Source organism: Chlorocebus sabaeus, chromosome 10, assembly GCF_047675955.1.
Source record: "Chlorocebus sabaeus isolate Y175 chromosome 10, mChlSab1.0.hap1, whole genome shotgun sequence".
In the NCBI taxonomy this organism is placed as follows: domain Eukaryota; kingdom Metazoa; phylum Chordata; class Mammalia; order Primates; family Cercopithecidae; genus Chlorocebus; species Chlorocebus sabaeus.
In genome coordinates, this window is record NC_132913.1 from 51,788,009 (window position 1) to 51,805,038 (window position 17,030).

Here is a 17,030-nt window from a genome sequence, read left to right on the forward strand (position 1 = left end):
TGATAGGGAAGGTTAGTATTTTAAGTTTTCAAAATCTTTGGCTTCCTTCTTGATATTGCCTGGTAAGAAACTGAAAAGGGGGAAGGCAAAGAGAGAAAAACAAAGATTTCCCTATTAGTATCCTTACGGATTGTGAATCTTTGATTTCATCTATAGATTTGGTTAATGATCTATTAGTGAAAAGATCCAAAAAGTGTTCTGAAAGAGAATGGGGCAAGTGTGAAATGTTAAAGTAACAATGTCACATTGTCACAGATTATATACCATGAGAAGGTGTGTGCAAATTACATACATCTCTTCTACATTTCAATTACTGCTTTAAAAACAAGTAGTACTAGCCAATCATTAAATGAATGGAAGAAAATACAATGAACAATATGCCACTAATGGGTACAATACCAGTATAAATTTTATAATGAACTATTTAATAATATTTTTAAATTACCTGGAAAAAAAATCAACATATTTCAAAATGGTTTAAAGCTACTATCTCAAAATATGATTTCATTTTAAGAAGATCATAAACCCAGAAAATATATAATTCAAAATAGCTTTTACTTTCATTAACAGGTTGTGGATAGTTTCTTTTAATTGATAAATTATCATATTTCTTAACATTAAAAAATAGTATAATTGAAATTTAGTGCACAAATAATTATTTCTGACCCCCAATTTATTTCATATTTTGTGTTTGAGAATTCTGATGTTGCTATATAGTAAATAAGGGAGATAGATGTTTTAATATGCATATTTGAAGAAAATATTATAGTAATGTAAAAATCACACAAGAACACACCAAGTCAATTTTTTTCTAAGGTTTAATTTTAACTAATGAATTTTAAATGATGAATGTAAAGTCAATCCAAGTCTTTGCTTATTTGCAATGCACAAACTATTTTTTTTGTAACTTGCAGGTAAAATACATTCTTTTCACATGGTAACGTTTTCACCCTTATTTATGGTCTTTTATTATTTTTCTTGAGTCCTTTTTCTTCAATAGTTTAATAAGTCACTTCTGGTTTGGCTAGAGAGCAATCCTAGCACAATAATGTTTCAACTTGCAAGGAAGAACGCCCTTATTGAGTTGATAGAACTCCACCAGTTGTATTAGATCTGTAAATCTTGTGTGGCCATCATCCAGTGTGTGGAACATTTCACCATCATCTTCTACCTGCAAAAGGAAAAGCAACAAATAAGTAAAGAGGGTACATTACACAGAAGGACAGTGATATTCGATTGCAAACTATCTCCACATGCCAAAATTGCCAAGTTTTTCAAACTAAAAGACAGTGAAAAGAATGTTATGGCATATCTACTTGTTTTTTGTAACATCACTTGCACTTAAAAGAAATACCAGCTGATCCCTGGATAAGCATTGCTACTCTACTTCATCTAGTTCTAATTCTCTCAACATTCTGTTAGTAAAGACAGTATGACTATTTTAAATCAATGCAAAAAATCTACAATATTCCAAGTAAAAGTAAATGAAGATTTTAATGCTCCCACTTAGAGAAATTAATTTACTTTTCTAAATGTTATCTACTTAGCCACAAAAATGAATATTTACATAATTTTATTAGTAGATTTATTCTGAAGCAATCACATATTAGGCTAATGAAATGTCATTTTGTCAGTTGTCTTTTTTTAAAATCAGGGAAGTCTTCTGGTACTAAACAATTCGTATTTGCTGGGGACATTGATCACAAAATAAAAGAAGTAGGGAGGATACTTTATATAGCCTTTGGATAACTCAAAAAAGAGGCAATTCAAAAGGATGCACTAGTAATTTAGCAATATTATGGAATACCTTTCCAAAAAGACTGAATCTTCATTCCACACCATTCAGTTCCAGTATACTACACACATTACATACATACAGGCACACCCACACAGACACACAGCAGCAGAAGCAACAGAAATCCCAAAGCAAGTTGTGTGCCACAGAGAAGCCCAATCACAGAACTTTTAAAAATGTGTTCAGAGTGCTTTCAGTCTTCACCAGTTCCATAGAATCTCTGTTTCTAGCCAAAGGCATTAAAAACAAAACAAAAAATTTTGAGAAAAGAGAGGAGAAAGGGCTTTAAAGTAATGTTTTCTAAAGAGCTGTTAGTAGAATTCAGGAGACAGCAGCTTTGGTGCCCTTTTAACAATAGGTGGCATGGGGTCTATACAATATTGCTAAATCGTATTTCATAGAAAAAGGAAAATTTAATTTTTACAATTCCTGTATTTCTTATATTAATGCAGGCTCATAAAATCATTTCTGCCAAAGTTAACTATAGTCAAAGCACAAGCTCCCAAATTATATTTAATAAAAAGACCAAAAGAAAACCAAAGTTTCCAAAAGCTTATGCATTAAGATCAAAAGCTTATGCATTAATATCATTTCTAATATACGAATGTGAAATCACAAATTACTTACTGGTATAATTTGAAAGTGCTTTATTTTTTGTCCATGACTCATTGACAGTACGAAAGTTTTGGGGTTACTCTGACTATCCCGTACCAAGAAAACTCTAAAGAGAGAGAAGGAATTTCAATGTTTCTATATTTACTCATGGATTTCATAGAACTACAGTGTTAACAAATTCAAGAAGTGTATGCATAAATGTAGCTGGGGACTCCTTTACTATGTATTCAATGGGTGGGATTATCCAACTTGGCAATCAATGTGGTATAACACAATCTGTACTATAAAGCTGACATTGGTGCTAATGTAATTTTAATAGGCTAAATACACAACCCATTTGTCAGATTGTTTGATCACAATAAACAATACACTGATATGTCTGCATCAACAATTGGTGCTACATTCTCTTTGCACTGGGAAACTGGGTATTCACATGTAACTATTCTGCCTAAAGATTAAGGCATTTGCATATTGTTATTTTACCTTCTGGGTCATGTTAAGCTTTGAAAGAAGGTAAGAATTTAGAATGAATTTTTTTTTTCTTTTGAAACAGGGTCTCTCACTCTGTCGCCCAGGCTGGAGTGCTCTCGGCTCACTGCAATCTCCGCCTCCTGGGTTCAAGCAATTCTCCCACCTCAGCCTCCCAGGTAGCTGGGGCTACAGGCACATGCCACCATGCCCAGCTAATTTTTGCATTTTTAGCAGAGACAGGGTTTCACCATATTGGCTGGGCTGGTTTCAAACTCCAGACCTCAAGTGATCCACCTGCCTCAGCCTCCCAGAGTGCTGGGATTACAGGCATGAGCCACCATGCCTGGCCTGAAATTTTATTTTATAATAACTCCCTCTTTTATACTGGATACCCTTTCTTTTGATTCTGGTTTTAACTGTTACATACACAATAGCAAGAAAGAAATGAATATATTGCTTTAAAAAAATCTTGAATTTATCAAATGTTTAAGCAAAATGCTTTAAGCAAAAAAAAAAAAAAAAAAAAAAAAAAAAACCATCCAATCAACACATACTTTAACCTTGAAGAATGCAGCAGAAAAGCCTCTATAATGTCAGGCTAGAAAAACAAGACATGGCCTCTAATGGCCTAAGAGAAAAATGCTGCCAGAAGTAGATTCTTATTTACTGGCAGTGCAATGCAAAACCAGTTTTGTATTAATTGTTGGTAAACACACTGTGTAAATGATCCCCACTGGTGAATCCAATACGAATCTCACTGTGCCTGGGCCAAGAGGCAGCCAAATTTAAAGCATCACAGATGTCTGATGAGGTTATCCATTTCATTTGCACTGTGTGAGATTCCGACATTACATCACTGGGAAATGGGACAAAGGGGCGTTTCACTGGGAAATCAAGCTGTAATTCTCTTCCCATTCTCAAGTAGATCACCACTACCACCTAGTGGATCACTTGGCACCATCACACCTCTCCAAAAGAATACCAAAAATATTAAAAATAAAATATTATCATTTTTATATGATCATTTCATTCACTTTATAAATACTGGGCTCAGAAATAAAGAAAATTATAATCCTTCAAAACATTTTAATAATTCTTTGTGACTCATTTATTTTCTTGGTTTCATCAGATTGTAATTCTACTGATTGTTCAAATTTATATCCAAAAACACTGCACTCCATGCAAAGAAACATATTAAAATATCTTATTTACAGTCTGGGGAAATGCTGACTTGCTATTAATAATCTTCCATGTGAAGAAGCATTTTTATCCAAATTTCAGTATTAAATCACCTTGAAACCTTGCCATTATCTCAAATCAACTTTTGAAGATAAAAGATCCCATCACCACTTGTTTAAACTGATAGTGATTTCATTTCTCATCTAAACCACAATACAACCTCCCTCATTTGTACTGCATTTGGAAAGGGAATTCAGCCAGTATTATAGAAAATGTCTGAAATATCGAGTAATTTGAGAAAAACAAAATTCTTCACATTATAAACCTGTCATAATACATTTTATATTTCTCTTTTGAATTCCATGGTACCCCACTAAAAGACAACAAGAGAAACAGTTGAAAGGTACTCTTTTCACAGGTTTATATTACTTTAAGATGTTAAAATTTAGAGAAAAGACAATAGGGATGTAAACAGAAAAAAAAAAAAGTGTTCAAAACACAGACGAAACAGTTTTTTACTCAACACACATTGCATCATGCCTAAAAAAATACAACAGGTGACATAATCTCACAATATAAACCATACTTTGAAATCATAATTATATGTTCAAATCAAAATATTGACACTTAAAAACAAGTTCATTTTTCCCCCATGAATTGATATCTGAGGTGCTAGAATCAGCACATAATGGGTAATATTAGTGATCACGGGTTAAGAACAAGATATTCTATTCTGTTATTTGTTCATTTATATAAAAACACCAGGCACACACTATGTACCAGGTATAATATAGACACTGTTAGAATACAATGACAACCTCATTTACAGAACAATGTCACTTCTGTTTTATGATAAGCCCAAATCAAGAACTCTTTGTGGCTGTGGAATAAATAATTACTGCTTATAGGAGAAATCCAAATCACAAGTACTCAAAATTAAAAATACCAAACTTACCCATCCACAAGTCCTTGCTGAATAATCAATCGCTGAGCCTCATCTCTAGAAATTTTGTGGTGAAACCATGGCTGGGACCGGTGGATAGCTAGAGAAATAAGATGGATGAATGCAAAGCTTTGACTGAGATGACTGCAATCTCATTACATGCCCATTCCGCGTCTATCCGTCTACTCAGTGGCAATGACTATGAACAGACATACCCATGTTTGTGGCAGAGCTCTGTGAAGAGGCAGTGGGGCTACCGTGAGTTCCCAGGCGTAAACATCCTTTTTTCTGAGCAAGGAAGGGGAAAACAGATCTCAAGTTTTTAGGTGAAACAAACTGAAATCATAAATATTTTGAAGAACGTGAAGCTACTTGTACCCTCCAAGCGAGTCCCTCTTCAACTGCAACTGAAAGGGCTTCAGTGGGATTTTCTATAACTCTGCTTTTCTGGCCTGAGAAGTCCATTGCTACCAGGGAATTCTCTGATATACTTCTCTGGAAAAAAGAAACACATTTGAATCATGAAAATATTATTTGAAAGTTATCTTTCAAAGAAATACAAAGTGTTTGTCAATTTCAGTGTTTTTCTCTCAGTGTTTTTCTGGCAGTACATTTCCATTCTAGAAGGCGGTGCCCAAAGTGGCTAGCAGAAAATTTAAAGTGAAAATACATATTCAAGATACAATGGCGCTATAAAATATTTTTGTTAAATAAGCTAAATGGTAATTTATTAAGGTAACTGAAGAGTTGAATAAACAAATTAAAAGCTTTAAGTATGTCTTTCTTCTAAAACAAACTTATCTTTTCATATTCTCTAGTAAAATGGGAAAACTTCCATTTAGAAAGGAATAGCTCTTCCTATGGTTAAAAAGATACATTGTTTCTGAATTGATCTCTCCATTAAGCTTTGAGATCCATCAGTCATTAATTAAATGTCAAATCTATCTACTTATGAAGCAACTAGTTTTTAAGATTCAAGATACACAAAAGTTATAACTTAGATTGACATACATCTCTTGAGAAATAATACTCATATTTTTAATGAGTTTTATTATGGAGCAAACTAGAATATGTATTTTAAAAGTTTATCACATCAATTTTCATCTTAGAAAATAAAATGTAGAGAAAGAATAATCCCGATAATTCCATAATCTTAAAATTTCCATGAGTTAACATATGAACACATTTTCATCTTGTGAGAATACACTTGGCCACATGCGGGCTGCAAAAATAGCCTGAATAAAAACTCATAGAAGGTAACTTTAAAGAAACTTAGTTTAAACAAGTGATAAAGTCATTGTCTTTGCTAATTACTTCTTGTATTTATATTCTTTGAGTTGAAAGTAAAATATGCAAAACCTGGATCTTATTTTTCTTTTCTGTTTTTTTCGGGCTGTACTTTACAACCGTCTTTTAACAAGTATGCCATCCCACAACAAGTCATGAATCCTAAGAAAGACCATTGTCAAAATCCTTAGTCAAGAATCCCACTCAGTGCATACAACATCAAGAAGGAATTAAAATTCTCCAAAAGAAAAAAATTTTAAAACACCCGTGGAAAATAACAGTTATTTTCCACTAATTAATAGAAGAGCAAAACCCAAAGTGGAGTTATAATAGTAAACCACTAGCCAGACTGCATCTGGGGCCCCCTGGCTTAAAAACATTTTATCTCTCTTCATGTGGATTCTGCTATACCTGGCTTGGTTACATAGACTATAGTCAAATGTGGGCTTCAAACAAAACCTTATCCACAAAAAACGTTAGGACTCCTTTATCACTGCATCACATATTCCACTTTATTAGCATTCGTAATTTTCTCTTCAAACTATGCTGTAGTGGCCTACAATCTTATTATGGTTCATCTGTATTTCTAGAGATCTGGCATGCAATCTTTCATTTGTTACAGGAGCCTTTCTAACTGACAGCTGCTCTTTCCACACAGATGCTGTCTCTGTAATCTCTATTTGCTGTCACACCTTAGTTTGCCCTTCTCACCCCGTGAGCTTCTGTGCAGGTCTGCAGACCAGTCGGATATACTTGTGCTTTGCTGACATTAATGAAAAGCATCCACCTGCCCAAACTGCAGAGTAAGTTTCCTCAATCATAACAGCTTTATCCTTATAATATCTCTCCCTTTACATGCCAAGGTAGGTTCTGTAATCTCAACTCCCTGGCAACATAAAAATACCATTATATTAAGAAAAAAATAAACATAATCAGTTGTCTTATTTTTCTCCCTCTAGTATAGCAGGCCAGGAAATAAAACAAGATCCTGTGTTCCCTATTTACTTGACATACATAAGAAGATGACACTACAAATAAGGAACATTTTCATTTGCTACATTAACTAGATTAAGGGAAAACACAGGACTATAGCAAATGTTTTCTACTGAATGGCAGGTAGTGGATGAAAAATTAATAGTTTATCATTGGTGGACAAAGAAATGGAAGTAAAGCAGAGTCTGACAAACTCAAAAGGTCATTTTCAGCTCAGTTTCTTTCACATAGAAAAGCAATGTTGATAACATTCAGAGTTGGTTATATTTCTCCAACACTTGTCCCCTTTTCTAGCTCTTCCTTCTTAGGAAATGAACAGGGCAGGCCCTAAAAAAGGGTCCATGATTTTAATGGCATGACTTTCTTTTTAAGAAAAAAAAAATAGGTCTGGGTATACCTGGATTATCCGGCCCGCACTTTGAGATCACATCTACTCATTCTTAGTGAGGCTGCACATAAAATGGTTTTTCAGGCAGTTTGGCTAGGTGACAACCAGTATCATCCCATTTGAAGGATTTAGATAAACTTACAGTGCCACCATTAGCAAGAAGGCACAACGTTTCTTCAGATATTATTCTCTCATTTGCTTTATACAAAGCTACAGACATCAGAAATGCAATGGTTTCTAGATTATACAACCATCACCCTCATTTTACACTGCAGGATACCAGTGGCTTGACCAAAGTCACACAGGCAGCTTATGGTAAAAGCAGTAACAGATATGTCTGGTGTAGGGTTCTTTTATGTTCCATAGAGTGGGAAATACAGTGAAGAAATTGCAGTTTAGAATGTTTATCCTCAGGTCAAAAGTGAAGAATAAAAAAAGCTTGAGTAGACTCGCCTTCCCCAAACCTCCATCCCCTCACTCTAGCCAGGACAATATTGATAAATATTCCTTTAAATGAATCTTTTGTTTTCCCTAAAAAGAACCAAACATATTTGGCTTCCTGAAATGTCTGCTGCTGATTGATTCTCACTTCAAAGGCTGATGGGGTGGCCGTTACATGCTATATATAGCTAAGACGTTCATTACGGTTTGAGAAGTTTTTTTCTCATTTCCTTTCTCAAAATGTATACCTGAAACGTTAGGAAAAGAAAGAAAAAAATATTGTTCTTTTAAAAATATAACTAAAGTTTTATACTAAAATGTATACTAAAAACTTATGTGTTAATCGCTGAAAATAGTGCCTGGATGAAAAGCAACAAAGGCTGGTAAAGAGTACTTGCATCTTTTAGGTCCCTGATTCTTCCCAAATAATCTGGAAAAGTGAGATTTTATACAGACACCAAAGTCAACACAACTACTTCCCAAAACTTCTAAGTTTCCTTCATGTAAATTAATAATATTAAAGATGTAATTCTCACATACTACTGTGTCTGACTATGATAACTGCCAGACAGGATAGGTCTTTACCACACAGGCACCTGCATCCTACAACCACTATTCCCAACCAAACTCACTCAAGGAGTATCTCTTCCTCTACCTGGCACTGAACAAGGAAAGTCACACTAATTAAACTGTTATCCACATCTTGATCAACAGCAGGATCACTTTCAATGGAAAAAGGCAAGGGTAATACCACACACGTATGCTGAAGGTGATGAGAATGGGAAGAACTTCTTATGATTTTTCCTATGATTAAGAGGACACTAAACAATAATTGCCTCCAAATATTTGGCTGCTATTAACACGTTCATCCTAATAACTTTGGACTCTATTTTTTTTCTTCTTCTTTTTTTTTTTTGAGACGGAGTCTCGCTCTGTCGCCCAGGCTGGAGTGCAGTGGCCGGATCTCAGCTCACTGCAAGCTCCGCCTCCTGGGTTCACGCCATTCTCCTGCCTCAGTCTCCCGAGTAGCTGGGACTACAGGTGCCCGCCACCTCGCCCGGCTAATTTTTTTGTATTTTTTAGTAGAGACGGGGTTTCACCGTGTTAGCCAGCATGGTCTCGATCTCCTGACCTCGTGATCCACCCATCTCGGCCTCCCAAAGTGCTGGGATTACAGGCTTGAGCCACCGCGCCCGGCCATAACTTTGGACTCTAAAAGAAATTTGGAGGAGTTTAGGAAAGGATTAATATAATAAAATTCATTATTATTCTTATATACATATGAAATGAAAGATAAAAGTAAGCTGAAAAAATGTAAAAATATTCATCCTAACATGATTGCTTTTATAAAACTTCACTGTGTTCCTTAGTTTCTTATTTTAGAACTTAAAAGTAATACCACACAAAGATGAAAAGTTATTCTTCCATAACTTAAAGCGATGCAACTACAAAATTGGGGTTCTTTTTCTATATAGCCTATCAGGTTTCATAATCAACATTATTTCATGCTTCATTCCTAGAACTGAGCATTTCATCTACTATATTACACGTGGCGTAAATGCACCTTCCCTGGTCACATCCATGAAGAGCATATTTTTAACCTAAGTGAAAATGTAGATTTTTAAAAAATGCACATTAACTGATTTGTAACACATGTGCATACATCTGAATTCCTAATATACTCTATCTTAAGGAGTGCAGCAAAAATAGCAGAACATAAATCTTAAGTTCAGAAATACATTTCTTATGTTAATGCACACAAAATTAAAATTAGATCCTAAAGAAGGAAAAAGATGTGCCTGTGTGTGTCTGCAAATAAATATCCAAGTTACATTTAGTATAAGTCTGAAAAGCAGTGCTAGAGTTAATGTAACACACGACCTATATTTTGGCTTGCGGTTTTTGGGTTTCCTGGAAAGCAGTCTGCTTTTAAAGGACCTGGAACTTAAAAAAATTACTGTTAGAAAGCCAAAATGCAAAAGAGCTCACATGTGTATACTGTAGCTTTTAAAATTCCAAATCACTGGCATCTTTACACTAGATTGTGACAATCCCAGAATCAGTATCAAAATAAAAAAATGAAACCACAATCAAAACCAATAATTAACAAAACATAAGCTAAAATGCCAAAGAATATGTTCTGTAAATTATATTTTTAAGATCTTCAAATCTTGTAATGACAGAGAAAGACACATAATTCTTTCAAATATTTAAAACTTTAACATATACTATTATATGTTTTATTAAATACTTTATGTATAATGATATGATTTTATCACATAGGTGGCAAGCAAATAAAATCCAAGAATAAAAAATTCAATGTAACATTATACCAGAATGGTGCCAAAGAATTACTTAACCAACAAAGAGTAATGTAAATTATTATAAAATACTGTTATGTAGTATAATTTAAACGAACATAATGTAAATGTAAAATAAAATACAGGCTCAAGAACTTGGTCCTTACCATAGGTGATATGCTCTGTGAACTGCAGCCACTTCTACCTTGATATGGATGCATATAATTCTGGTACAGCTGCATGCCATACTGCAGAATAAATAAATAAAACACATTCCCACCACTTGTACTAATCTAATAATTTATGAAAATCAACACTTTCATCAATTATACAATATAAATATAAAAAGAATTAAAGCAAACAAGTAAAGCAACTAAAATGTTGAAAGATAAACTTTTAGTGCCCTGCAATAATATATTTTAAAAGACAATTGAAGTCTTTTACTTAGAACTACAACTTAAAGTCCAGTTCACCTGTACAGAGTTCTGGAGCTGAGATTTCTACTCATTATTCTTAGCACCAAATTGTACCACAACTATTTGGAGTAGGTAGGGGAAGGGTGATGTGCTTTCCGGTACAAAGATTCCAAAAAGTTCACACGCATGCTAAGCAACACTGTGAAAAATTTATTGTACCTCTCTGATGAACAACTAATGATTTACTTTCCCTCTTTGGTAAATCCATAAACATGGCCCTATGTTGAAAATTATCAACAATATAGCATCCTCATCTCAAAACTATTAATACCATTATTAATGTTTTACTTCAAATTCAGGGAAACCAAAATAATGGGGAATCAAGCTGATTTCAAACAAAAGGTTTGGTACAATATAAGTGGCAGAAGATAAGAATTTCAGTGTCTTCACTTTCAGGAGGCAGCATCGTATGGACTGAGCTGGCAGGACAGAATTGGAAAACAGGTCTGGATTATAACTGGATTATTAGTTTGAAAAACAGTAAGAATGCCAACTGCCAAGACCAAACTTGTCCTGGAGTTTTCCACATCTGAATTTGGAAGCTAACCTCCTTTAGGTTTAAGTCATTTTGTGGGAAAAAAAAAGAAAAGAAAAGAAAAGAAAAAAAAGAAAAGAAACAGAAAACAATGGAATAAACAGCCTTTTTCCCCCTATATTCTACAATTCTGTCCATTTCATAGAGCCATAATGAACTTAAAAGTTAGGTTTTATATGAAAGAGATTAAATAGACACCACGGAAGCAGATCTTACCCGAAGGATAAATTCTATTTAAACATTCCAACAGAGCTGTTTTTCTACTAAAGACTATTTCCTTAAAAGCAATTTTAGCACAATGGATATATTTGGTAATTAGGAAAAAAAAAAAAAAGAAAATCAGAGGGGGTCTAGAGGAGTCACTGTTTTCAAGATTTTGCTTTTAACATGAAGGCAAAACCACACTCATTTAAAATTCTCTGTGTTGACTTCTTATCCAATTATTTCCCAACTTCTAAAAATTATTTTTTAATTTAAGGTTTGATTGACATTAATGGGACCTAATGAAATTTATTTCAAATCAACTCTAAGCCTACAATAGCTTTAAAAAGAAGGCAGAGGAGCTTAATTCCTAGTCAAATTCATTTTGGAGAATATATAATAACCTCAAACCAGCATTTTCACAAGAAACATGCTGCTTGGCCACCTTTTATTTATCTGCATTGAAAAGCCTGTTACCTACTAATAAGTCTGTTTTCTTCAAAGATGTATTGTCCCTGGTACCTGCAGTGTTAGGTAGTTGCCTCTGTGCTGCTGGAGGTCTTTAGTAGGCATTTAACTCTGGACAAGAGGTAGGGCGGGGGTCACCTTAACATTTCCCCATCCTATGGCGGGGCAGATAGGGGACCAAAATATGTTAGGGAGGACCTAGCAGAGTTCTAATTGAAAGGGAAGGAAAAGAGACAACATGTAACTAGCACATTACACATAAGAAAATCTCCCATTGTCTAAGTCTCAGATATTCTATAATTCTATGTGTAATTAGAATTTATCCAAAGAGAAAACGAGAGTCTCCATCTGATCCATATGAAGACTTAATGTACATATAAAAGAAAAGGACATAAGAATAAAACAAGTGGCCAAATTCTTGGTGAGAGGTTGTATCTAACAAGTGGTGTGTGATGAAAAAAGAGGGCACTCCCAGTTCAGCCAAGATAATATCTCCTTGTTCATCCCACTAAGTACAATGGTAAACTCTGGAAATAACACAGTAGACAACAAAAGAAAACAAAGTACGTGTTAGAGACACTTCTACCATCCGGCGAGCCCAGCTGCACCAGCCAGGCGGATCCAACAGGAGAAGCCCTGCTGACAAGAAATTGCCAGGGAAGCCAACTCACTCCACCATTAGAATGCCACAGGTGTGTCTGTGTTGTGAGACCTGGAGTAAGCCCTGGATTCCTGTGATCTGGATATTTTATAGTGTAAAAGAGATCATATCATCTCTTTCCTGTTGGGTTCTCATAGATTCCACATAAGGGGCCTCACAGATGCCTCCTCCCTCTTCAGTCTCATCTGGAAAAGCTTCGCCATTATTGAAATGAACAGGAAACACGGATGTGGTAGGTGGAATAATGGTCCCCCAAAGATGTCCACATCCTAATTTCCAGAGCCTATGTTAAGCTACATGGAAAAAGGGAATTAAGGTTGTTAATCAGCTGATTCTGAGGTGGGGTGATGATCCTGGATTATCCATGTGGGCCCAGTGTAATCACAAGGGGCCTTAATAAGTGGAAGGGAGAGGCAGAAGAGGCAGAACCAGGGAGATGGCAGTGTGAGAAATACTTGGTGTGACAGTGTTGGCTTTGAAGACATTGAAAGGGCCCCCAGACAAGAAGTCTGGGCGGATTTTAAAGGCTGCCAAAAAACAAGGTAACTGGATTCTCCTCTAGAGCCTTCAGTAAGAAATGCAGCTCTGCCAACACCTTGATATAATCCAGTAAGACTCATTTCAGGCTTCTGAACTAAAGAACAATAAATTTATGTTGCTTTAAGTCACTACCCTGGTGGTAATTTGTTACAGCAGTCGTAGAAAACCAACACAATGAAGCATCTTTCAACTGGGAATCTGTGATTGAAAGATGCCTTAAGAACAGTAAGATGAGAAAAAATAGTGAGAAGGAAATGTTCTTCCAGGAACTAAGCATCATGGAAATGGAAGAATTAAAGAAAGTTTTTAGTGTATTTCATCCATTTTTAGATGTGCATTTCAAAATTTAACATCTACAAATTTAACTGCATCCTATAATCTATAACATCTTATATTCACTATGGACCTAGTGATTTGTCATTGCCTGATACCTTTGGTGGGATTAAGAAATCACCAGCATCAAACCTTATACACGCAATATTAGTGGAACACAGCCCCATGCCATATCCTGTGGAAAATACAGGTATCTGTGACTCTGAGATGAAAATGATTCAGAAAAGCCAGGCTTAGAATATGAAGAAGTTTTAAAGATACCTCAATTAATGCATTCTACTTATATATTTTATTTTATATTTATGTGTGTATATACTTAACGCATATATATGTGTAAAATACATTTATGTCTCTGTGTGTGTGTGTGTGTATATATATATATACCTGAGTGTGTGCAAACAAAAGTGATTAAATTACAAAATCTAGGTTTAAATAAACCTAACATAACTATCTCAATAAATAAAACAAAAATTATAAGTGATATGAAAGCATCATGTCATCATTTTCTTGGCATCATTTTTTTTTCCTTCTAATGCTAATAAAAATAGTGATGTATCCTGGTAAAAACCAATAGCTTCTCAGATTAAGTGAAATGTTAATTAAATGAAGTAGGCTTACCACCTGCTTCTGTGTTGGGTGTCAAACTTTAAGCCCAAGGGAGGAAGAGAGGAAGATGGGTTAACAAGGTTAAAGAACATCCCCTTGCAGCCTAGCCTGATTTCCAGTTTTGAAAACAGAGAAAACCAAAAAACACAAGGTAATTTTCTCTACCATAACTCTTGATGGAGTAGAGCCTTCCAAAGAGTACCAGCCTCTTTATCTGTAAAATTGGACGGCAGGACAAAGTTAGTAGTTCTTATTCAGAATCCCTAAGGATGGGGCGGGGACCACATGTAAATTCAGAAAGCTTCTCAGGTGATTTTAACAGCAGAATATTTGAAAAACAAGCAAACCTCTCATAAAGAAGTAAACATAGTGGCTATCTGCCAAAACAGCAAAAGAATGTAAATTTCACAGTTAAACAAAAAGCTTCATTTAAATCATTTTTTAAAACTTTCTTCCAATATCACTTCACATCCACTAGAATGACCATAATTAACAAGAACAGGAACCAGAAAAAGTAAATAACAAGTATTGACAAATATATGAAGAAATTGGAACTCTCATGCATTACTGGTAGGAATGCAAAATGGTTCAGCCACTGTGGAAAAACATTTTGGCAATTTCTCAAAAAACTAAACATAGAATTACCATATAATAAGCAATTTCATTACTACATGTATTCCCCCAAAATTGAAAACCTGTACTCAAACAAATACATACACACATATTCATAGCAGCACTATTCACAATAGGCAAAGGTAGAAACAACCTAAATATCCATCAGTGAAAAAATGGATAGACTGTGTTTATCCAACATATAGATAGATATAGAGGGCTATACATACAATGGAATAGTACACAGCCATAAAAAGGAATAAAGCATTAACATATGCTTCAGTGTTGGTGAAACACAAAACATTATGCTAAGTAAAAGTCAGAAACAGAAGGTCACATACTGTGTGATTCCATTTATATGAAATACCTACAATAGGTAAATCTACACAGACAGAGGCAAACTAGTGATTGATAGGGTCTGGGAGTAATACTTAATGGGTACGGAGTTTGCTTTTGAGGTGATTAAAATGTTTTGGAACTGAATGCACTAAATGCCAATGAATTATTCACATTAACAATAGTTGGATTAATTTTATATTTTGTGAATTTTACCTCAATTTAAAAATTGGAAGAACACAAAATAAAACTTTCTTCTAAACCTGGTATGATAATAATTCTGATTATGACTATTCTGTCCTTCTTTACCCTGATCTCTCTTAAGTCGGATGCTAGGAAGAAGTCAACAGAGAGCAGAAGAGGTAAAAATGGCAAAGGCAGAAGAAAAAAAGTACACCTGGAAAATATACAAACTACAAATCAATTGAAAAGTTTACTGCATCCCCTTCTTCAGGGTAAGTGAAATGGGGGAACCTAAGGACTTCACAATGCTCCAGCTGCTCTGATTTTCATTTCTAACTATATTGAAAAGCTAGTTTTAGTACACTCATTGTTAATAATCTAAATCTTCCTATAGTAAGAAAAGGATTACATATACATAATACACATGTAAAATGTATAATCATTATATTGGCAAATTAAATTAGTGCCTAGGCATAAATCATAAAGAGTACCTTAGAAAATGTTAAATGCTCTTATTTTAAACCAAAAATTTAGTAATAACGATAAATTATGTATTTTGTTGGCTTCAGCAGCAGCAATACTAACTAATGTGGACAGGCACATTGCTTGGATTGTATCTTTTCAGCAACAACAACAACAACAACAAAATTTTGTAATTTCCTCCCTAACTGTGACTACCAAATCAGTATCTTTAAAAGGAAATAGTTGATAATTGTTATAAGTATACATTTTAAGTTTTGTTCAATTTACTGGCAAACAGTTTTTGAAAATAAATGTGCATTCTATACATTCTGGAAGAAATCAGTTCTGCTTTTATTTCCTATGAGCGTCTACCATTAGAATATTGTTACTCATTTCAAAATCGCTCAGCAGCAACAAATAATTATGCTTACGGAAGTTGTAATTTCCACTTAGCACAAGAGTAGATGTTTAAAAAATATATTCATAGTAAAATTGTACAGTAATTTGAGTCATGCTTATTAAACTAGAAAGCAATTCATAAAACACAAATCGAACACAAAACAGTTACCTTAAATATCGCAAGGGTGGGCATGTTTTAAAATACACTTTACCTTGGATTGTTGGCAACATTTTAAGAATGCAGACTTAGTCTTGTATAGGAGACATTTCATTTAATTATACTGGCTATGTAATACCTTCACAAAAGTAAAAATCACAACATTTCTAGAAATGGAATACTTACTCCACACACAAAAGAGAAATGTATTAGGTTATCCCATTCTACTCCAAAATGTTTATCATTTAGAATTTTAAAAACATACACATTTGGTGGTTATTTTTCTTCTTTCTCATGTAGCCACCCAGTGAGACTTCATGTTCTGAATTACAGATATTTTCTAACTTTTATGGTACTCACAGCATTTAATAGAAATTCATGCCTCCAGCGAGATTACCTTAAGCAATCTAATCGCAGTCACCCAGCACGTCCTACTCTGCTCTTCTTCTGCACAGAGCATTTTCAGGTCTCGGGGCCCTCCCGCTTTGTTAGGCTAGAAGGCCACAGCACATTGTTTATCGTTAATGCATATCTTGAAGGTAACACCTGTTGAAATAAAAGCCACTAAAATTCTCCTATATATAAGAGAAAGCTGTCTCTTTTCAAAAGAAATTAAAAGAAACTCAAGCTTACCTAAAAGGCTGAGGCT

General features: G+C 34.5%; 1 protein-coding gene across 3 annotated transcripts in view; it reads right to left on the minus strand.

Moving 5' to 3' along the window:
* Positions 1 to 800: 800 nt before the first annotated feature.
* The window catches only part of GRB14 (growth factor receptor bound protein 14), a 128,949-nt gene continuing 112,719 nt past the window's right edge, over positions 801 to 17,030 (minus strand). For 2 of the 3 annotated variants that reach the window (XM_007965179.3, XM_007965181.3), the window contains 7 exons: positions 16,779 to 16,874; positions 10,580 to 10,660; positions 5,382 to 5,498; positions 5,219 to 5,291; positions 5,016 to 5,103; positions 2,423 to 2,516; positions 801 to 1,171 (listed from right to left, as the gene is read on the minus strand). In XM_007965179.3, the coding sequence (XP_007963370.1) occupies positions 1,025 to 1,171; positions 2,423 to 2,516; positions 5,016 to 5,103; positions 5,219 to 5,291; positions 5,382 to 5,498; positions 10,580 to 10,660; positions 16,779 to 16,874 (696 nt within the window). In that variant the 3' untranslated portion in view covers positions 801 to 1,024. The remainder of the gene's footprint in view (positions 1,172 to 2,422; positions 2,517 to 5,015; positions 5,104 to 5,218; positions 5,292 to 5,381; positions 5,499 to 10,579; positions 10,661 to 16,778; positions 16,875 to 17,030) is intronic. The other variant, XM_038002005.2, reaches the window with a different exon arrangement.